Consider the following 23096-nt stretch of genomic DNA (forward strand, 5'->3'; position numbering starts at 1 on the left):
GGCAAAACAACAGTTGACACAGGCAATCCCCATTGGCAGATCAAAGGAAGCTAAAGTTTTGACACTAACCCAGGAAATTAACCAGTCTTGAAGTCATGTGATCACAAAGAATAAATCTCTTATAAAAAAAATTAAAAATTGTAGATGACAATCTGCAGTAAAAAACACAGGAAGAGTTATTCTAGAAATATTGTCAAATGTAACTGCTGAAGCTACTAGCAACTATTAATATGTTCAAGGACGATCTAGTATTAAAATATAAGCTAAATAGCACGTCATCCATCTGCACAGTATTAATGAATGTAAGTGATGACGTGCTAAGAATAAGAAGAGTAATAAAAATAATATTTTAAAAAGTAAAGAGTGTAAAGGCATGAAACTACATTTACAGTGGACTACACAAAAAAGACAGTCCAATGCAAGCAGTCAGAACAGCAGCTGAGACAAGCTACTCTGAGGCTTTATGCAGACATATTATCTAATAACCAATTCTTTTAACCACTACAAATATGTACGGGCATCATAGACTTTAGGGGTGTGCGTGTATGTAAAATATTTCACCTAATCCAGTCTCCTTCAGCAGCTCAACCCATTCTTGCAGATCGAGGAGCCCAGCCTTGTCCAGGTACTGGGCTGCGCTGAGCCTGTAAGCACTCAGCCCTGAGAAGCGGGTACCGTCCTGCCTGCCCAGATGGGGAAAACAGCCCCTCTGCCACCCACCCCCTAGTTCTGCTGCCACGGGAGAGGGCTCACCCCCTTCGCGGGAACTTTGCCCGGGGTTCCCCCGTCTGCCCGAGCTTCACCCCAGCTCCAGTGATTCCGCCCCGGCCTCCCCCTGCCGCCAGCTGTTTGCCCCCGCTGCGCAGCCACCCTCCCCCGATCCCGCTGCCCGTCAGCCGAACAGCGTGGAGCCCCGACAAAGCCCGAGCCAGGGCAGAGGCTTCAGCAGACATCATTGCGCGTGCGCAGCTCACAGGCGCATGCTCAGAGAGTGATCGCGCCGGGGCGCAGAGTGGGACGTGACGCCGGCAAGATGGCGAAGGTCTCGGAGCTGTACGATGTGACCTGGGAAGGTAGCAGCTGCCGGGCGAGGGGGAATGACCTGCCTCCCTTGGGTCACTAGCACGGGCTGTCCGGCTGGGGGGAGCCGTGGTCTGGCTGGGGCCCGCGAAGTGCGCTGAGCTCCCCGCGAGCGGCCGCCGCCTTCCCAGCTGGCAGTGGGCCTGGGAGTCCCGCGGGGCGGGCGATGGGGAGCCTCAGCCCTTCCCCGCCTCGTACCCCGGGGGGGAGCCGGGCTCTCCGGCCTGTGCTCCTGGCTCGTCGTAGCGCTGGCTCTGGGGTGGAGCAGCCGCCTCCCCTAGGCGGGGCTTCTGAATGCGCCGCTGGAACGCCGAGCTGCGGGGCAGGGGAGGTTGTGGTCCCTGCCGGGGAGGGGATTCTGTGCCAAAAAGCAAAAATTCTGCAAATATTTTAAACTTCTGCAACTTTTATTTGTCAAATAAATGTGGTGGCTCCGGCATGACAGTGGGGAGCACAGGGCACTGGCTGCATGGAGGTGGGAGATCACCCTGCAGCCCCCGGAGTGCCCCCTTCCCGGGACAGAGACTCTGGGGGTGAGGCTGCACCTGACCATGACACAGCACAAGTTTCAGGCCTGCCCCAGAAGCATTCTGGGGGCCAGGTGCAAGCAGGCAGGCTCAGTTTAACAAGATCCAAGTGTGGAGGGGCTTTGTATGGGGGTGGTGCTGTGTGGGCCAATCTGGGTGCGGGGATCTGAAGGCACAAGTGCTCATTCAGGGCTTCTCAGTGCAGGGGGAATGGGAATCTGCAGGGGAGGTCCAGGTGAAGGTGGTTAGGGCTGCGCAGAGGGGATCTGGCTGTGGGAAAATGGAGCCCTGCAAGGGGGGTGGGGTCTGGGTGCAGTTGGGTGTGGCTTAGTGGGATGAGGTCCCAAGTGTGGTGTGGGGGCCTTGGGGATAATAGGTGTGTGGTTTGTGGGCTCATTGGAGTGGGGATTCGATGGGCCTGCTTAACAGTGGATCCCCAGCTGCTTCTGCTGAGGGGAGACCACATGCAGAGTTCCTGCTTCTCTGCCCCATTGTGCTTCCCCTCCCCACTGCTGCCTGTCCTATCCTTTTCCCCACTGTTCCCTGCCCCATCCCTGTTCCTGGCCCTCTTCTCAATATTTACGTTACTTTGCTTGCCAGCTTCTCCCAAATGAGGATTGGCCGGGAAAACTTTGTTCTCACTCCCTGGCTATAATATTACATGTGTGGAACCAGGACTCCTGTTCCAAACTTCTTCCCAAACCACCTTACACATGTGGTCTGTTACAAAATTTCTGCTAATACGTTTAGCTCACGTTGTTATTAAACCTGCAGGGTATCTAGATCTGTTGGCAGACAGCCCACTAGCAACTGTCCTTTCATTGTTGAGAGAAAAAAGCCTTAATGAGAAACTGCACTCTTACACTTGAAATTGTCCAATAACTCAAGACAGATCTACACTAGAAACTTTTCCAGTAGAGGAGTGTAACTTTTTTAAAATGACATTTCTATACTTTCAAAAAGCCCTGGTTTAGACACAGTTACACTATGTTATAATTTATTTCATTTGGGGAATTGGTATAATCTATACCAGCAAAAGAACTCTTATATAAGCTTTTGTCTACACTGGCTAATTCTTTCTAGTGTAGATATGGCCTCAAAAATGGCAGAACGGATTTAACTCAGATTTTCAAATAAAAGAAAATAGATGGAAAATTTCAAGCCCCGAAGAAAACTTTACAGAAAGTTGTAGGCAACTGACACCTGTGAATGTTATCAAGAATGACAGATAATTCCCTACAGTGTCTTTGAGAATTATGTGTTCGTTTTTCAAAAGCTCCTAAGTGACTTATGAGTATAAGCTGCAGTGGGACTGGTGCTTTGAAGTCATGTAGTTGCTTCTGAAAATTTCATCCTTACACTTTCTAGGTACATTTCATATTACAGAAAATTATTTTACTTTGGGACTTTTGTCTAAAGTCCTCAAAGTACTTTGCAACAAACAACTAATTTAATCTTGCATCCACAAATGCTATATTATTTAGCATCAAGGTGGATTTGATTTAAATCACTAGTCAGGAAGACTCGATTTAAATCACTAGTCAGGAAGACTCGATTTAATCATGGATTGCAACATAAAGTGCATTCTTGTTGGTTGTTATAACCTTAATACATATTCTTCACAACTCAGAGATAGATGTAGGTTTCATTTTTAGAAGGTACAGCCTATACTTTTTTAAAGTGATTTTTTTTGAAAACTTTGGCTAGGAGATGCATCAAATGAGCACTTTAATTGCACGTTATTAGCTTGGAACTCTATTTTCTAAAGATTTCTTCTCATCTTGGATACATTTTCAGCATTTTCTGTGACCAAGCTGCATACTAGACATTTGAATTTTTTTTCCACAATTTGTTATAGCTTTTACTGCTACTTGTAAGTATTCTGCCGCGTGTGCATTTCCTGATGTATCAATTGTTTCTTTAAGGATGACATTCCCTTCTTCTGTTGTCACACAAGCACATACCGTAGGATTGTTGTTGACATTGCTCCACCCATTGAGTCTCAGGTTAACAATTTTTACCCTCTAGACCTTTTGCATAGTCCTCAATTTCTCATTTGTACACTTTGTCCAGCAATTTGCTTGCGACATTTGCTCTTTTGGATGGACTGTATCCTAGTCTTAACAACTGAACCATGTTAATGAAGTGAGGTTCTCAATCATACGGAAAGGAGAGTTTGTTGCATAAACAAACCAGGCAATTTTGTCATCAGTTACCTCTCTTTGTAATCTGCTGGTTCTTATCACAAACTTATCTATGGTTGTTTCTGGATGATGGAGATTTTTTTTTTCTTTTTGCTACAGGTGATATACTGTGGCTATGTGACTTATATGATGTGATTGAAGCATTGTCATTGGCAGATGACTATGAAACTATAGAAAATGATGGTGATCTTGAAGGTGGATAATCTTCAGAATCCTGTATGTTGAGGATGGATTCTCCTAAACAAAATAAGTCAATGCAGTTATTTAATGATTATTACCATACTGCTCATTTAGTATTACTCATTGCATTCACTGACCCTCACTACTACTATAAAGATGAAATTGTAAAAGAAATATCTGCCTATTTCAGCTATTTATTTTTTTATCACAATTGCATCTAAAATGATAGTACCATAGAGTAACAACTATATCTTTTGCTCAAACATGAAAATTCAAGAATAGTCCAGAAGGAAGACAGGCAGTCTTTAAGAAAGAAGTATGAAATAAAAAGGTTTACCAACCTGAAGATCCTGCATGTTCAGACATGTTCCTTTCATCATCTTCAATGCAGCGTCCTCTTGAAAAGGAAAACTTCTCATGATGTTATTTCATTCGGGCAACCAGGCATTGCATTTCATTGTTGCACTGTTTGCATTTTGCATGTGTGCCTGTCTTACCCACCATGGGTAGAGGAACTTCATTAAAATAGTCCCAAATAGTCTCTTTTACAGCCTGCTGCAATTATAGGTTTTCCCTTCTAGTGAGAGAATGATATGGTAGAACTCAAATCGATGAAGGCTACACTCAGATAAACCTCAAGACTTCTGGAATATGCTGCTCAAATAGTTTCACTTTTGTTTCTACTGCCTGGCCCTCCTTTCTCACATTCATCTCCAAACTTCTCCTTGCTCAGATCTGTTCCACCCCCAACAATCTTCTCTTCATTGAACTTTTTGACACTTGGCACTGTCGGGGGATTGACTCTGTGTACACAAATTTGCAGAGGGACAATAGAGTGAGGTCTGTTATTTCTCACCTTTATATATTATTTATTTATTTAAAAACATTTTAGCTGTTAACAAGCATGTTATCTCTGGAGACACAAATCCACATTTTGAGAACTGCAAAACTAAGCATATCTGATAGTGCTCAGTCTAGAAGATACTGAGTCCCATTGGGTAAATAGAAAGATTAACCTAAATAATCTATACAGACGTCCCTGGAACCCCATAAAATTGGGTCCCTAATCCATGAACTATTGGAACTCATTTACAAATTTTTCTTAAACATACCTGAATACATTGTCTCAGACTATAGAATTAGAATTTGTAATCCTATTCCGTGATGAGATAACTTTGAGCTATAATGTATCTTAATTAAAAATATCTTTGCTTTTTTTCCCTCCAAAAGCATTTTATCAAAAAATCAGATTTTTTAAAAAAATCATTGATTTTTATCCACCCTATATAGCAGGGGTTGGCAGCCTTTCAGAAGTGGCCAAGTCTTCATTCATTCACTCTAATTTAAGGTTTCGCGTGCTGATAATACATTTTAACATTCTCAGAAGGTCTCTTTCTATAAGTCTATAATATATAACTAAACTATTTTTGTATGTAAAGTAAATAAGGTTTTAAAAATGTTTAAGAAGCTTCATTTAAAATTAAATAAAATGCAGAGCACCCCAGACCGGTGGCCAGGACCCAGGCAGTGTGAGTGCCGCTGAAAATCAGCTCGTGTGCCGCCTTCGGCACCCGTGCCATAGGTTTCCTACCCCTGCTGTATTGCATTATGACCTGTTGGATCCATAATTGAGTTAACTTATTATTAATGTCTGTTGTTTTGGCTCTGTAGATGAGGCCTAAAACTAGATAATGTATAATAGAGAGCAATCATGTATTGCCAGACCATTACTACATGACTGGTAATTTTTTTTTTAAATCTCTGAAGAAAGGGTTGAACTTTTTGATGTAAGCAATTTTAAAAGGAGACTTAAGGGAGGCATTCCCGGCACATAGATGGTGGTTCTGTTTGATTAAGTTTGAGGGTGGGGGGATATTGGAAAAGGAAATAACTTGGCAATGACCTACACATTTGAAAATGGTGCCTGCTTTTATTTCATGTCTGCTGCTGCGTCCTTTTCAATGACTCACAAGCAGAACTACTTTGACTGAATCTGAAAGGAACCCTGTCAACCTGAAATCACATTTCCATCAGAAAACATTGCCTCTACAATTGTTACAAATAACACAAGATCACTATAACTGAAAGATTAGAGGAGAGGGAAGTGGGCTTTTTACTGATTTTGTTTATTTCATGCCTTTTACAGTCCTTTGTCAGTTTTGCTATTTTATTGATAGTCATTTGTGCTTCCTGTCATTTGCACTAAAATAATGTCGCCATGCTTCTTTACTGCTTGGGAGGGGAAGCTCATCTGTATGCTTTTATGGGGACCCTGCAAGAAGGTTATTGCAGCAACAGGAGCAAAGCAGAAACAGAACAGGAGATAGACACTTGCACATAGAGAAAGGGAAGTGGAGGGATGCACTGACGGTTTTACTCTTGGACCTGCCCAAAAGACCCTTCTCAACATCATTAGGTGAGCAGAAGTCACTTATAAAATTTTAAAAAAATCACACTATTTAGAGGGTTGGTGCTTTATCAGAAAACTGAATTATTTGAAATCCGTTTTTCAAAAGAAGCAAGTTGTTAGTGTCCCTTTAAATGAGCACCGTGTTTTCATGAACTTGAATACAGGAAAAGGGATTCCTTAAAACAAAAGAAAACTGAAACATTCTTGCATCTACCTTGGAAGAAGTTTATAACTGTCCAGTTTGAGATACACTACTGATGGACACTTTAAAAAAAACAACCAATCTCAAAATCCACAGGGATCTTTTATCAGCGAAGATAGGCTTCAGTTCTTAAAGAAGCTGCAATCACTCTTCAGTTCCTTTATCAAGTGCTTACAGCTTATATTTTAAGTGAAATGAAACAGAGAAATTACTTATCTCCTATTATTAAACTGTCAGTAAGATACCCTAGGAGGAGAAGCATGAGCTTTGCCCAGGACCAGTAGCTAGGAACACCTGAATTCTAACATGGACTTGCTACGTGGTCTTTAGCAAGCCATTTAGCCTCTTATCTTGTTTTCCCATCTGTAAATAGGGTTAAATACTTGCCTACCTCATGAATATGTTCTGGAGAATTAATTAGTAGGCTCTTCATAGTTTGGGTCTGGACTTTTGCAGAAACAGCTTCTCTGTATTTTAACATGATATCTGAGGTCAAGTAGGAGTAGGATGCTCAAGTTGATAGTGCCTAGATTTGTTTACCAAGGTGAGGTATTCTCAACAGAGGTGTCTCAACTCTGGGGGCTTGGCTACCCTTGCAGCGCTGGGAGTTACAGCTGTCTTCGTACAGCTGTGTAGAGACAGTGCTGCGATGTGGCCGCATTTGCAGCGCTGTTGGGAGTGGTGCATTGTGGGCAGCTATCCCACAGAGCACCTCGTCCCATTTTGGCGCCGTGGGTTGTGGGAAGGGGACGGAAGGGTGTGGGTCATTCCGCTTCCTGTCCCAATGCCCCGGGGTGCCACGCTTCACACCCCATTAGTCACTGTTTTTCCGTCCACGTTTGGCGCCGTCGTGAGTCTCCCAACGGTTTGTGTGCAGCGCGATTTCTGTGGGAAATGGAGCCTGAGCTGCTGAGGACTTTGCTGATGAGTGTCGCCAGCACATCATGTTTGGCACTTGAGCTATTCCTTCAGCTCCAAAGTGACAGTGAGGAGTCTGACGATGATATCGAGTCGCCTGATGTGTGTGACACTAAATTGCTTGTGGCAGTAATGGACATGCTCAGCACCGTGGAAGGCCACTTTTGGGCTCGGGAAACAAGAACTGAGTGGTGGGATCACATCATCATGGAAGTCTGGAATGCCGAGCAGTGGCTGCAGAACTTTCAGATGAGAAAAGCCACTTTCATGGGACTGTGTGAGGAGCTCGGCCCCACCCTGCGGCACAAGGACACGAGATTGAGAGCTGCCCTGCCGGTGGAGAAGCGGGTGGCTATTGCAGTCTGGAAGCTGGCAACTCAAGACAGTTACCAATCGGTTGGGAACCAGTTTGGAGTGGGAAGGTCGACCGTTGGAATCGTATTGATGTAAGTTTGCAGGGCCATTAATCGCATCCTGCTAAGAAGAACCATGACTCTGGGGAACGTGCAGGACATTCTGGATGGGTTTGCACAAATGGGTTTCCCTAACTGTGGAGGGACGATAGATGGGACGCATATTCCTATTCTGGTACCACCCCACCTAGCATCCGAGTACATTAATCGGAAGGGGTATTTCTCTATGGTTCTCCAGGCGCTTGTGGATCACCGTGAGTGTTTCATTGACAGTTACACAGGCTGGCCTGGAAAGGTGCATGATGCACGCATCTTTCGGAACAGTGGCCTGTTCAGGAAGCTGCAGGCCAGGACTCTTTTCCCAGACCGGAAGATCACAGTAGGGGACGTTGAAATGCCCATTGTGATCCTTGGAGACCCCGCTTACCCGTTAATGCCTTGGCTCATGAAACCATATACAGGGAAGCTTGACAGGAGCAAGGACCGGTTCAACTACAGGCCGAGCCAGTGCCGAATGACTGTGGAGTGTGCTTTTGGCCATTTAAAAGGGCACTGGTGTTCTCTTTATGGGAAGCTAGACTTGGGGGAATGCAGCATCCCTGCGGTTATATCCATGTGCTGTACCCTCCATAATATTTGTGAATGGAAGGGTGAAACATTCAGTCAGGAATGGACCTCCGAGGTTCAACGCCTGGAGGCTGAATTTGCACAGCCAGAGAGCAGGGCTACTAGAGAGGCCCAGCACAGGGCTACAAGGATTAGGGATGCCTTGAGGGAGGAATTTGAGGCTGAAAGCCAACAGTAATGTTTGGTGCCTTGCATGAGAGTGAAGTGCAATGGTTACAGTGATTTGCAGTGCCTGTTTTTTCCTTGGGGTATAGTATCTTTCACTTTCTGCAATGATAAAAACTGTTTTAAAAGCCAAGAAATCATTTATTGAAAAGAAAGTAAGTAAAAGGGCAGAGGAGTAGGGTTGTAGGGTGGTGAACTGTACAGTCAGAGGTTTGAATATGTCCTGCCTGGAGTGCTGTGCAATGACTGCTGCACTTCAGGATGAAAATGCTGCATGGTGATGGGGGTTGAGTGCAGAGGGTAAGGGTCGTAGTTCTCAGGGCTGGTGGGTGAACGTACAGATGTTGGGGGCAGCTGGTGGTGGTAAGAACCTGGATGCTGGAGAAGGGGGTTTTGAGCTGACATTGGGGCACAAGGGAGAGAGCTTTGTGACGGGGGCGTGCAGCACGGTAGTGCTCTGCCTGCATGGCTACGAGTGACTGGATACAGTCCGTTTGGCATGCCAGAAGGCTTATCAGCTGCTTTGTGCTTTTCTTCTTAGCCAATTCCTTTCTCCTGATTTCTCTTTCCCTCCAGTGCTGCATTTTCTCTCTCCAGTCCTGCAGCTTCTTACTCTCTCTGGCAGACTGATTCATAACTGCTTTCACCATATCTTCTTTGCTTTTTCGTGACTTTTTCCTCAGGTTTTGTAGCTTTTCAGCAGTCTGTGATAAGGCCAGTCCATTTTTAGCAGTAGTCAAGGACACTGTTGTTAGAAAAAAGACAAAAATTGAAACATTTAACAGAAAGGCAGCATTGTGTATAATCACAGTGAAAGAGTTCACAGTCTCACTTTAGCATAATTTCCACATACCAAACAGCACAGAGAGCCCACAGCGGCGAAGACATGGTGAGTAAGGGGTAATGAGTGCAGGAGTTAATTAATCTTGGAAGCCATCTCGCTGCCGCGGCTCACATGGGAAGGGGAACTGATTGGTTCAGGGCTGCACTGGGGTTTCTGTGCTTTGGGGAAAGCAGAGAGCTGCGTGGGGGGCCTGCACTGAACACTATCCCTACATTTTCCACAGGAGTTAATCCTGGAAGCCATCTCGCTGCTGCTGCTCACCTGGGAAGGGGAACTGATTGGTTCAGGGCTGCATTGGGGTTTCTGTGCGTTGGGGAAAGCAGACAGCTGCGGGTGGATCTGCACTGAACACTATCCCTACGTTTTCCACAGGAGTTAATCTGGAAGATATCTCATTTGTTGTGGGTTACCTGGGAAGCAAGGGAGGGTCTTCCACAGCAATGCGGATTCCACCCTGGCTGCTATGCAGCTTGCCTGTGTGCAGCAATGGTCTCCCCCATCCCTCTCGGCACAGTGGCGTGGACGCGTTAGCCTGACTGGGACAAGGACCACAGTGGCTCTCCCTGTAAACTTGCACAAGCGCATTGTCCACGCTCTGGCAGAAACTTTTGAAGAGATTACCGAGGCCGATTACCGCAACGTGATAGACCACATCAATGGGCTATTCCACATCTAGGCATGCATGCATGCAGCCTAACCCCCCCTCCTCTCCCTAAACATTTGCATCCTGAAACTAAAGCTGCTTACCGGGAACCCGCTCCTCTGCTGCTGCTTCACCAACAAGTTGCAGCTGCTGCGACTGGCTAGCTTCCTCCTGGCTTGAGAAGAGCTCCTGGCTGCATGCCTCCTGGGACTCTGGGGTGTCTCCCCCAACCCCAGTACCCTCACTCCCGGTTTCCTTCCCCCCCCCCCTCCACCTGCCTCTCCTCTCTCTGCTCTGAACTGTCCATCGTGGTCCTCGGATTGGCAGTGGGGTCACCCCCAAGTATCGCGTCCAGCTCCTTGTAAAGGCAGGTCTTGGGGGCAGCACCTGAGTGGCAGTTTCCCTCGGGGGCTTTGCAATAGGCACTCCACAGCTCCTTCACTTTAACCCTGCACTGCACCACGTCCCGGTCATGGCCCCTTTCCATCAGGGCCTTTGATATCTACCCATAGGTATCGTAATTCCTACGGCTGGAGCGCAGCTGTGACTGCACAGCTTCCTCCCACAAACACTGATGAGGCCCATCAACTCACCATTGCTCCATGCTGGGGCTCGTTTGGAGCGTGGAGGCATAGTCACTGATTGATTGCACTCCACACCTGGCTGAGCAAACAGGAAGGGGATTTTTATGAGCCCAGGGCAGTAGAGTGTGAACTGATGAGCAGAGTGGCTGAATAGGTATTCTGGGATACTTCCTAATACTCTGGAGGCCAATTACAGCGCTTTTGTTGGCCACACTTGAGCAGCGCTGCATCACCAGCGCTGCAATCATTATACCCCAAGCAGACCAGTTGTACAGCCAGCGTTGCAGCCAGGGAGTTGCAGCGCTGAATGTGCCTTGAAGGGATGGACGGTTACTTAGTTGCAGAGCTGTAAACCCACCACCAGCACTGCAACTCACCAGTGTAGCCAAGCCCTGGGATTTGCTTTCACAGTTTGTTCAACAGAGACATAATAATTGACCTTCAAAGTCTGGTGGTAATTACAGGCATTAATGAGCCTGAAATTTGAGGGGAAGTATGGCATTAATTGATTGTTTTTTTAAGTTGATATATTCTGGTCTTCCATGCAAGTCAGGCTGACAACCTGCAGCAGTGAGTGTTGTCTCCTCTGGCTGGCAGCTGGAGGAGCACCCTGGACAAGAACAGGACACACATGTAGAGGAGCTGATGTGGAAGGGGTGAGGTGGTTGGGTTTCTCTCCCTCTCTCTCTTTAGGATGGATGTACATAAAATATTTAAATCTTGTTTCATGCCCAGACTGCAAACTAAAGGTGGTAAAAACTAAGCAAATTCCTGCAGTCTGCTGTAAAAAGGCTTTATCCAGATCTCCTCCTCCATTAATCAAGCTCCATGCTCCAATGAGGCTCTGAGGCTGATGTAATGACACCAGCAGAGTGAATGCTGGAGAACATAGCGAAAAGAGTCCAAGGAAGTTGTAGAAAATTTGGGTAAAGTGAACTGTATACTAAATGCTGTACACCTTGTCAGTAGTGTCCACTATGCTAGGTGCTTTCTATACACTTAAAAAAGGGAGACCCTGCTCTAAGGACCTTACTGTTCAATGACAAACAAACAGTTGGAGATCAGGGAAAAGAGAATAATAATAGGCAATTGATATACAGCAGTGGTTCCCAAACTTGTTCCGCCGCTTGTGCAGGGAAAGCCCCTGGTGGGATAGGACGGTTTGTGTACCTGCCACGTCTGCAGGTTTGGCTGATCGTGGCTCCCACTGGCTGCAGTTTGCCGCTCCAGGCCACTGGGAGCTGCGATCAGGTGAACCTGTGGACGTGGCAGGTACAGAAACTGTCCAGCCCCGCCAGGGGCTTTCCCTGAACAAGCGGTGGAACAAGTTTGGGAACCACTAATACACGGTTTATATACAGTTCAATGTGATTCACTGTAGGCAACATAGTGGAAGTGGGTGTTTAAGAGGGACCTCCATGTAATAATAAGAGATATACCAAACTCCTAGAACTGGAAGGGACCTTGAAAGGTCATTGAGTCCAGCCCCCTGTCTTCACTAGCAGGACCAATTTTTGCCCCAGATCCCTAAGTGGCCCCCTCAAGGATTGAGCTCGCAACCCTAGGTTTAGCAGACTAATGCTCAAACCACTGAGCTATCCCTCCCCCCCTGCTCCTGTGGGGGGCAGGGAAGGGGCATTTTGATGAGCTCACATTCAATTGTGCATAGGAGGCTGCATGAAACAAGGCATGGAAGTGACTGTGTAATTCCTGCCACTGTTACCTTCATCCTTCCTTCTACTTTTGTTTTGTTACATTCACTTGTTTCATCTTTTTTTTTTTTTTAATTGGATTCTGTAAGTTCTTGGGTCAGACAGCGAGCTTGTACTTTGAGTCTTCAGTGTCTCAAAGGATCTCCAATCCTGAACACTACAGTAATGCTATTTAGGACATTCAGTTCAGTTCAGTTAATTTAGGTGGGCTTTTTTAGTTCTCTTTGAGTACCATCTTTTGAAGCAGATCAATAGCAACATTCCTGTGTGGAGTGTGACACATTCATGAATTTGAATTGGAGAAAATTGAGTACAAAAGAGAAAAAAATTGATATTGTAAATTGAAGGTATTACAAGCACAGCCTAGTAGGTGGTCATTGCTGATGTCTAGAATAGTGCTCTCCAAAGGCAATATTCCTTTATTAATAAATTTCTCAGTTTGCCCATAAACTGTACAGATATTTTTATTGCTCTTGTCAGTAATCAGTGCTTATCAAGGATATCACTTTATTGCATTTTACTTGAATTCTTCTAAATTTTTCATGCAAACTAAGTATAGGTTAGATACATCCCTGGTGTGACTCCATTGATTTAGTTAAAGTTACTGCAGGGATGAATTTGACGCATGAAAGAAAAAATAAAAACGGTTTTATATAAAAGCCATATCAGGAACTGGTATTGTGCAGCGGCAATTGGACAGTGTAACAGATGTCAGTTTGAACTGATGTCAATTTGAACTGTCTATTAAAAGAATTCTTTAACTTTCTGTTTACCTTTATATTCTCCATGTACACATTAAACGATTGTGGATATTTTTGTTATGCCCTGTAAATTGTTTGAACTTGCTTCTAAGCATCCTTCATTTGTTACTGTCATAAGACAGTGTTTGGTTTACATTTATTTTATACGCCAAATGAAATAACTCTAAAACTGAGATTGCCACAGAGAAAAGTGAAGTTCTTAAACATTAACTTAGCTAACTGCAGATGTTGAGCTGTCACAGTTAGAGGCAACATGGGCCAATGGATAAAGCACTGGTCTTTGTTAGTAGGTGAGGATTTTCTTTCTTGGCAGGACTGCCATTCAGATGCTTGGATACCCTGGTACAGGGCAAGGAGATAAGAACCTGAATACAACACAGTTTCTCTGCTATTTCCTAGTGTGTGACCTTGGGCAAGTTGTTTAATCTGTTGCTTTTTTACAGATAAAGGTGAAGAACTTATATATACCATTGTAAAGGGCTTTAAGAAAGCAGTATAAAAATTGGTATAAATCATTAAGTATACTGTCATCCTTGTTGTGGGCCCAATTGCCTAATGATTGGTTTCAGAGTAGCAGCCGTGTTAGTGTGTATCCGCAAAAAGAACAGGAGTACTTGTGGCACCTTAAGGACAAACATATTTATTTGAGCGTAAGCTTATGCTCAAATAAATTTGTTCGTCCCTAAGGTGCCACAAGTACTCCTGTTCTTTTTGCCTAATGATTGGTCACAGTTAGTTAGACAGATCAAAGTAAAAGTGCAGAAAATGTGAATATCTGCTATTTGGTAATAATGCCCCTACCATTGGTTTTATTTTCTTCAGTTGTGTTTTTAATGGTAAAGACTTGAAAACTATATTCCAAAATACACACTGAACAAACAAAGAGAATTAAAATCTTAAAATACTTGGAAAAATTAAGAATTAAGTCTAGCGACTTTATGATACCCAGAAAATGTGAACTGAAAACCTAGTAAAAGTTGAGTAACTACAAACTATCCCTTTTGTTTGCCAGTGTGCCCTGTGTCATCCTTCCAGACTGTAAACTCTCCATAGCAGAGATTGCATTTCACTTCATGCATAGAATGGCCCCAGTGTGCTCAGTTCTATTATAATGCATCACCTTTGTGACAAAGTGTCTGTTGCAGTAGGTTTCTTACATTCCATTTATATATCCATAACTCTGGATGACCTTGACCATTTTTGTTTTAAACTACATTAAAATAAACAGAACCATCAGTTCTTCTAGATCCACTTATATACATAGTGACATAAATATAACTGAAATTAATCAGCCTCCCCGCACCACTACCAGAGTCCAGTACTGCTACTGCTCAGCCCTGTGTTACCAAGTACAGGTGTACTTGCCTTAAATATTTAAAGTATGATTGGCTGACACAACTGATACATTTCTTAACACCTCCCATCCCCAAAAATGAGTCTGCTTAGGTTATCAACATTTTTCATTATTTTGTCTTCTGTTCAGAGTGCAGCACTTTATAATCTATCTAACATCTTTCATTATATTTATGTATACTAGGACATTTATTTTTACTTGCGTTCTCACTTTCAATGATCAAGGGATACAGCATGCTCTGTGTTTTGCTTTTTTCCATCACTGCAAAGCCTACTTTGGTGATTAATAGTTGACATGAATGTTATTAGTAGCTTAGATAATATTACGTTTGAAAGTTATACTGGTATGGAGGCTTTAATAGTTGTCAAGTAAATGAATTGGTGAAAATTGGATGACTTATTTTGTGTATGTTTAGACTGTCAGTTTGTGTCATACATTTGTGTTCAGTCACATTCTTGCTGTCTAACTTTTAAATTGCCAAGGATCGTCATGTCAAGAACCATTTAATTTTACTCATGCACATGAAATGTAACCTTGTGGTGGTTTTGGTTGACTTTCAGAATACAAAATGTGACACAGTAACAGTTTTATGAGAGATCTGAGATCACTTTTGGTAGATGGAAAAGGGTCTACATTTACTCTTAAACTGTCAAATTTTGTTAATTTGTGCATTTTGAAATGCAAAGAAAACTGTCAAAATTCCCCTTTGTCGTATTCCCCCCCCCAATTGTTGTAAACTTAAAAATAACATTGACAATAATTTTGCATGGTGTGTTTTCATAGTAAGAAGTAGAAAACTTCTTTATGCTCCCTCCACCTTTTTCCTTTTTTTTTTTTCCCTTTCGTTATCTATGGGAGTGGTATCAAATTATTTTCTTAGTGTTTGGTGTTTTTGAGGATAAACAAAGCCGCGTCTGTAAGATGGTGAGTGCCCTCTACTCCCATTGACCTTAAAATCAGGATTTGCACCTTTTAAGTTTGAGTCCATAGTAAATGCACTTTTAAAATTGAAAATCTGATCTCCTTTCTATCTCGGGTCTGAAGTGGTTTGCTTTGATAGTTTTCACATTTGGATCCCATTTACTTTTGCAGAAAGAGAGTCTTTATTCTCATGCCTCCTTTTTCATGCTGCATATCATCATAGGAACATATAGAACATTCCTAGAATGGAATTTTAGAGCAGTTATTTATTTTTACTGTAAAAATACACTTCTCATATTTATCAGTTGAGTTTTCATATTATTGCTGATCTCTTCCAAAATCAAATTTATTCTCATAGAGTTGCTGTAAATAAATAAAAAGCAGTTTTGGTGGTGGCTTGCAAATATGATAAGTATAACGTCAATAAGAATTTTACTTTAAAAGCTCTCTGAGCCTGTTTTCCATAATGGAGGATGATGTCATGTTTATAAAGTTAAATTACTTATTGGGATGTCCAGAAAATCTGTCCAGTAAGAAGTCTATAAAATATGTGCATACAATGCTTTTGTCTGATTTAATTTTAGTAGTACAACTGAATTGCGTCAATCTGGAATTCAGCATTTGAGTCTAGTTTTGTTAAATCATTGTATATAATAGTTGCTACAGTAACATAAAATACTAGTTTATATTATATTTTACCATTGCAACTGAAATGTCAAATCGAAAACAAATAGCAAGATCTATTAGCTATAGGAAAGTTATAATTCATGGAGATGCTAAAACTTACTTTGAAAGTTACCAGATAAGGTTATGCTGAAGATACCAATCACAAGTTTGAAAATAAGAGTTCTGTTTTTCTTGTTTGTATGGTGAAGTTTTCTATTGGTATCTTTGAACATTTCTAAGGTGGAACTCTGTGTCTTGTTTTTGTTGTTTTTCCTTGTCCACTCTCCATGGAATATCCTTCCTTCCCAGTAATGATGAACAGCAATATTTTATTTAATAGTGCTTTCCATGCAGGAGAATCTGAGTTCCCCCCCAAGTATATCCTTGCAGCATCACTCAAATATAACTCACTCAGGGTTGGAGAGGGTGACATCCAGATGGACAAATGGCAGCCATGGTTGAGAGAGGGTAATTATGACTAAGGCCTGGTCTACACTACGCGTTTAAATCAAATTTATCAGCGTTAAACCGATTTAACCCTGCACCCGTCCACACAATGAGGTCCTTTATATCGATATAAAGGGCTCTTTAAACCGATTTCTGTACTCCTCCTCAATGAGAGGAGTAGCGCTGAAATTGGTATTGCCATGTCGGATTAGGGTTAGTATGGCTGCAAATCGACCGTATTGGCCTCTGGGTGGTATTCCACAGTGCACCATTGTGACCGCTCTGGAAAGCAGTCTGAACTCGGATGCACTGGCCAGGTAGACAGGAAAAGCCCCGTGAACTTTTGAATTTCATTTCCTGTTTGCCCAGCGTGGAGCTCTGATCAGCACGAGTGGCGATGCAGTCCCAAATACAAAAAGAGCTCCAGCATGGACTGTATGGGAGATACTGGATCTGATCGCTGTATGGGGAGACAAATCTGTTCTATCAGAGCTCCGTTACAGAAGACGAAATGACAAAGCATTTGAAAAAAATCTCCAGGCTGTGATACAGAGTCCACAGCACAGTGCTATGTGACAAGCGTAACGGAAAGCCAAAGAATCAAATGGATGCTTATGGAGGAGAGAGAGGGTACTGAGGACTCCAGCTGTCCCACAGTCTGGAAAGCATTTGCATTTTTGGCTGAGCTCCCAATGCCTGTAGGGTCAAACACATTGTCCAGGGTGGTTCAGGGTATATCTCGTCAATTTACCCCCCCTCTCCGCCCCGTGAAAGAAAAGGGAAAAAATCATTTCTTGACATTTTTCAGTGTCACTGTATATCTATTGCATGCTGCTGGTAGACTCGGTGCTGCAGTACTGAACAGCAGCATCCTCTTCCTTCCCCTCCCCTTCCCTGTGGCAGGCGGTACAGTACAAAATGCCGTCCTCCTCATCCTGTGAGTGCTCCTGGCTGGGCTCGGTGAGGTTGGCCAGGGGCGTCTGCATAAAAATAGGAATGATTCCTGGTCATTCCCGGCAGATGGTACAGAATGGCTGGTAACCGTCTTCATAGCAACTGGGGGCTGAGCTGCATCAGCCCCCCCCCCTTTCATGTCTAAAGAAAAGATTCTGTACTGTCTGGACTATCATAGCAGCAGGAGGCTGGTCTCCTCTCCCCCGCCACCATTTAATGTCCTGCCTGGACTATCATAGCAACTGCAGGCTGCCTCCCGCTCATTTTATCTCACTAAAAAGTCAGTGTTTCTTATTCCTGTATTCTTTATTACTTCATCACACAAATGGAGGGACCCTGCAATGGCAGCCCAGAAGGGTTGGAGGAGGGAAGCAATGGGTGGGGTTGTTGCAGGGGCACCCCCTAGAATGGCATGCAGCTCATCATTTCTGCGGGATCTGACACGGAGTGGCTTTGCTCTCTGGTTCTCTAGTACACTTGCCCCATATTCTAGGCAGGACTGACTCTATTTTTAGATACAACATAAAGGAGGGAATGACCCGGGGGGTCATTCTCATTTTTGTCTTTGTGCCCCCGGCTGACCTCAGCGAAGGCCAGCCAGGAGCACCCATGACAGCAGCAGACGGTACAGAACGACTGATAACCGTTATCTCATTGCCAATTTACAGTGGCCTGGCAGATGGTACAGAACAACTGATAACTGTTACCGCCAATTTTCAGTGGCATGGCAGATGGTACAATAGGGATGGTAACCGTCTCTGCTACCTTGCAAAGGCAAATGAATGCTGCTCTGTAGCACTGCAGTACCACCTCTGTCAGTAGCATCCAGTACATATACGGTGACAGTGACAAAAGCAAAACGGGCTCCATGGTTGCCATGCTATGGCGTCTGCCAGGGTAATCCGGGGAAAAAGGGCACGAAATGATTGTCTGCCGTCTTTCATGGAGGAAGGAATGAGTGACGACATTTACCCAGAATCACCTGCAATGCTGTTTTTGCACCATCATGCATTGGGATCTCAACCCAGAATTCCAATGGGCAGGGGAGACTGTGGGAACTATGAGATAGCTCGGGATAGCTACCCACAATGCAACCCTCCAGAAATCGACGCTAGCCTCGACACATGGACGCACACCGCTGAATTATTGCGCTTTGTATGGCCGCGTGCACTCGACTTTATACAATCTGTTTTACAAAATCGGTTTATGTAAAATCGGAATAATCCTGTAGTGTAGACATATCCTAAGAATGCCAGGATAAGCCCTTAGCAAGATTTAATAAGATCTTCAACCTTTTGCCATCCCCAGTAGGGGAGGACCTCTGTTTTTAAAGATTTTGTTTGGTTTATTTTTTGTTGGTTTGAAGCCCTATACATATTAACAGTTTGGTACTAAATTGATCTACAATGGATCATAGGGCTTGAATTGACCATGCTCAGAGCTGAATCTGTATTCTCAGAGAGTCTTTTTCACATCTGATGTTTAGATTGTTAGCCCAATATCCTCTGAACTCACAAATTCAGTGGATTACTTCTCCCTCTACACCCCTTGCTTTTGGACAGTCTTCACAAGAGTTGCAAGATAACAATTTCAAAGTTCCAGGAATCAATCTATCCACAAATGATTTTGGTATTGGTGGAAATTACTTCTGTGGATCTCTTGTATATGTCTGAGAATAGATTATACCCCTTAAAGTTAGTTCCAGAAATAGTCTTCACGTTACGTTATTGCATGGAAATCTTATATTTTGTTTTTCAGAGATGCGTGATAAAATGAGGAAGTGGAGGGAAGAAAACTATCGGAACAGCGAGCAGATAGTGGAAGTTGGAGAAGAGTTAATTAATGAATATGCATCTAAGCTTGGGGATGACAGTAGGTTGAAATTATTTGAAAAGCTTTCACTGTCTGTAACTGTTAGTATATGTTAGTTTTGTTACTCTGCTATTCCCCTGTTATACTCTCCATATTATTTTTACTCTTGTTGTGATTCTGTATCTACTAATGTTGAGTATATACATTATTTTTTCAATTTTCTAATTTGCCAGTATTCCAAGCCCTTAGTTTGCTTCTCAAAGATGGTGTGTAGAGGAAGTAGATGGGAAAAAAAAACAACCTAATTGAGCGTAGGGGTGCTGGAACAATTTTTATAATGAAGGTGTTGAGAGCCATTGAACCAAGCTGTAAACCCTGTATATAATGGTAACCACTTCAAGCCAGGGGGTGCTGCTGCAGCCCCAGTTCCAGCACCTATGATTGGGCTTTTAGTTTGGCGCTCAGGGACCAGTTATAAGAATATACTGTGAACATTTGGCAGAGATCTGTTATCTAGCTGTCACTCAACAGATCATCTACACTTCAGAGGAATGTCAAAAAATATGAGCGGAGTTTTTTAATAAGGAGAAGGGAATGTTATTTCTTAAATTAAGCCATAAGTGATACTATATTGTAGAAATTAATATGAAAGCTGTTCTTATGATAGAATTGCATTTGTGATGCTGTAGTTTAGGGCACGTCTGGGTTTCTGCAATACATAAAATGGCTATTTTCAGGGGATTTTAATTACTTGACACTATGTCTCTGTGGACAGAAACTTGGCATACAGTGCTTCAGACCAGAAGGGAATTGTTCAGAAATAACAATGCAATATCACATTTATGTAAGAGCAGTAGAAAAAAACAAAATACTTCATGGCAAGAATGCTTTATGGTTTTGCATATGAATCCCATACAGGCAGGAAGGGATAAATATCCATGATTTGTTTTTAATGTTCATTCCTCTTTCTTTGGCTTTCCTTTTTATAATTCGGTTAACCTAATACAAGCAGTACATTTTCCTTTTTAAGTTTTTTTCATTTGCCAGCCTTTCTTTTACAGTTGCTATTGAAATTTTGCAACCATAGTGATGAAATATATTTATTAGTTGCAGTCTGAAGAACTTTAAAAAAGTCCCTGTTTAATTTTAATAAATTCTTATTTCTTTAACAGACAGTGATTAAAAATATGGCAAAATATATCCTGGACTAACTCTTGCACTCATTTTCCTAATATTTGACCAGAAATCTTTCAACTTTCAATGTTCCTGAAACTATAAAGGTGTCTCCCTGTATCATGGTATTTCCTCCAGTTTTCTTGCAATGAGAGGGATCTTAAAATCCTAACATTACAAATAGTACATCCTCTTTAGATCGCTATATGGATAATCTATGCAAACAGACTTCCCTATGTGTATTATAGCACAATCTTCTTGGAACGTAGAATCTTTAAGTGCTGATAAGAGTCTTGCATGGGCTGCCTCCCTTCTGCAACTATTATAAATGCATTGCAGGACTGCATGCATAGGTACTGGAACTAGGGGTGCTGGAGTGCTGCTGCACCCCCTGGCTTGGATAGTTTCCATTGTATACAGGGTTTACAGTTTGGTTCACTGGTTCTCAGCACCCCTGACTCCATGGGTGGATTCGATAGTGGCTCCAGCAGGAAGTTGGTGGTGAAATTAACGCAGGGCGTAACAAAGAGGCTATTGCCATTTTTGTCTCCTAAATAAACAGAAACTCACCATGGATTAGCTTATTTTATTAGGATCTGATTAATTACTTATGAGGAAAACTACATTTTATTATGGGCTGGTGCTGGCTTTGTGGGGTGCTCTGGCTTTGTGGGGTGCCTTCCCGCCCCTTCTTTACGAGAGCCCTTGCACAGTAGGCTACTCCATTTCCCTGCATCACAGGCTGAGTCATTCCTCGTCATGCCCCGAGTTGTCCAGTCCAGTCTTCATCATTTTCAGAGTAAGAGTATAGACTGGACTGTGTCCCATATATCTGTGTTCCATAATTTGACTGTAATCAGATTTTACTATCTAAATTTGTTGCAATTGTCATTTGAATTGCTAGACTTCCAAGCAAATGTGTAAGAGGATCAAAAATTATTTGCACTTCTGATTGTATTCTTGTTGGGTTCTTTTTGCTGATTCAAGAAAAATATAGTAGAAACATAATGGGTTTATAGATGGGCAGTAAAAATGACTAGAGGCATGGAAATACTTCTTTATGAACAACTGAAAGACTGGGCCTTTTTGGTTTGGAGAAGAGAGAGATAAGAGGAGCACAATAGAAGAATGCAAAACTATAAAATAAAACAACAAATACTCAACCCTCAAAGATGATGCTATACACACAATTTCCCTACCAATTCCCCTGGGGAGACATAAGAGAGAATGAACCATGTGTGACATGTTTTAGCCACGTCGCTTAATGCACTACTGGAAGGCACTGTGAACCTGTATAGAATAGCAATTAATGAATGCCACAGAGAGAGTAAATTGGGTATCTCTGTTTACACTGTACCATCATACAGAGGATATCCAATAAAACTGAAAGGAAACCATTTTCAAATTGATAAAAAGAAACGTCATTTAAAAGAACACTTTATTTATCCTGTGGAACTTGGCAAAAGCTGTTGAGTGTTTAATAGTGGTCAAAGAAGGACTGAACTTTTATATGGATGGTCAGAAAATCCAAGACCTATTGGATGAGATTTAAAAATATATAAAAGCCCTTGGCCTCCCCCAGGGGAAGCTTATTATGTAACTGTCAGCTGCAGGGGTTCTTGTGCTAAGCATCTGGAGCTAGCTACTACTAGAGACAGGATACCAGACTAGTGGACTACGGCATGATGTGCTCCAGTTAAATCTGATTTTCTTTGTAGTAACTTAGAATTTTTTTTTTTTAAAGTAACTTTTCCTTGAATGAAATTAGATATACCTGTACAATGAGCAATAGCCTTTATTCTGCTAGGGAAACAGGTTAACTTTGTTTAGATTTGTGCTTTCTTTCTTTTAAACTTCCTAGTAAAAAGGTTAATTTGTTTTCCGTCAGGTTCTCTGGGCACCAGTGGTGTTGGCTATTTGTCCTCTTTGTGTAAGATATTTGCTTCAGGCCGGATCCTGCAAGGAGCTGAGCACCCTTGCTTCCCATTAACTTAATACTCAGCTCACTCTGGGGAGTATGTAACTCCCCTCCCCTTCCCCCTGGGTTCTCTGTCTTGTTTAACAGGACTGTAAGCTATCCCTGGCAGGGACTGTGTCTCACTCTGTACAGTGCCTAGCACAGTGGGGCCTCATGTTCAGTTGCCCCCTACACACTATCCTAATACAAATAGCTTATTCCATTGAAACATGTTAATTCCTGCAGAAAAGGAAGGAAGGTAGTATTGTACTTACAGTAAGGTAGTGAAACAGTTAAGGGAAAAATTGTTTTCTTTCTAGCATGTATGGCTGCTTTCCATATCTGGTCACAGTGCATTTCATAATGGGTCTGTTTGAACAGAAAACTGTAGATACGATGTTAAGAAAAGCAAAGAAAGAGTTTTTTGCCTTTCAAGATGTCAAAAGATACTTTGTTACTGAAGCTATAAAATCGCATAAGTGTACTTTTAATTAATTCCAGCAGTGCATTGAAATGTCCCTGTTTCAGCAATGATGTACAGG

General features: G+C 42.8%; 1 protein-coding gene across 2 annotated transcripts in view; it reads left to right on the forward strand.

Annotated features, from left to right (window-relative positions):
• Window positions 1-977: 977 nt before the first annotated feature.
• EMC2 (ER membrane protein complex subunit 2) overlaps window positions 978-23096 on the forward strand; it is a 67899-nt gene continuing 45780 nt past the window's right edge. For both annotated transcript variants that reach the window (XM_030553704.1, XM_030553705.1), the window contains exons 1-2: window positions 978-1073; window positions 19371-19484. In XM_030553704.1, coding sequence (XP_030409564.1) covers window positions 1034-1073; window positions 19371-19484 — 154 coding nt within the window. In that variant the 5' untranslated portion in view covers window positions 978-1033. The remainder of the gene's footprint in view (window positions 1074-19370; window positions 19485-23096) is intronic.

The sequence above is a fragment of the Gopherus evgoodei genome, chromosome 2 (genome assembly GCF_007399415.2).
Source record: "Gopherus evgoodei ecotype Sinaloan lineage chromosome 2, rGopEvg1_v1.p, whole genome shotgun sequence".
Classification (NCBI taxonomy): domain Eukaryota; kingdom Metazoa; phylum Chordata; order Testudines; family Testudinidae; genus Gopherus; species Gopherus evgoodei.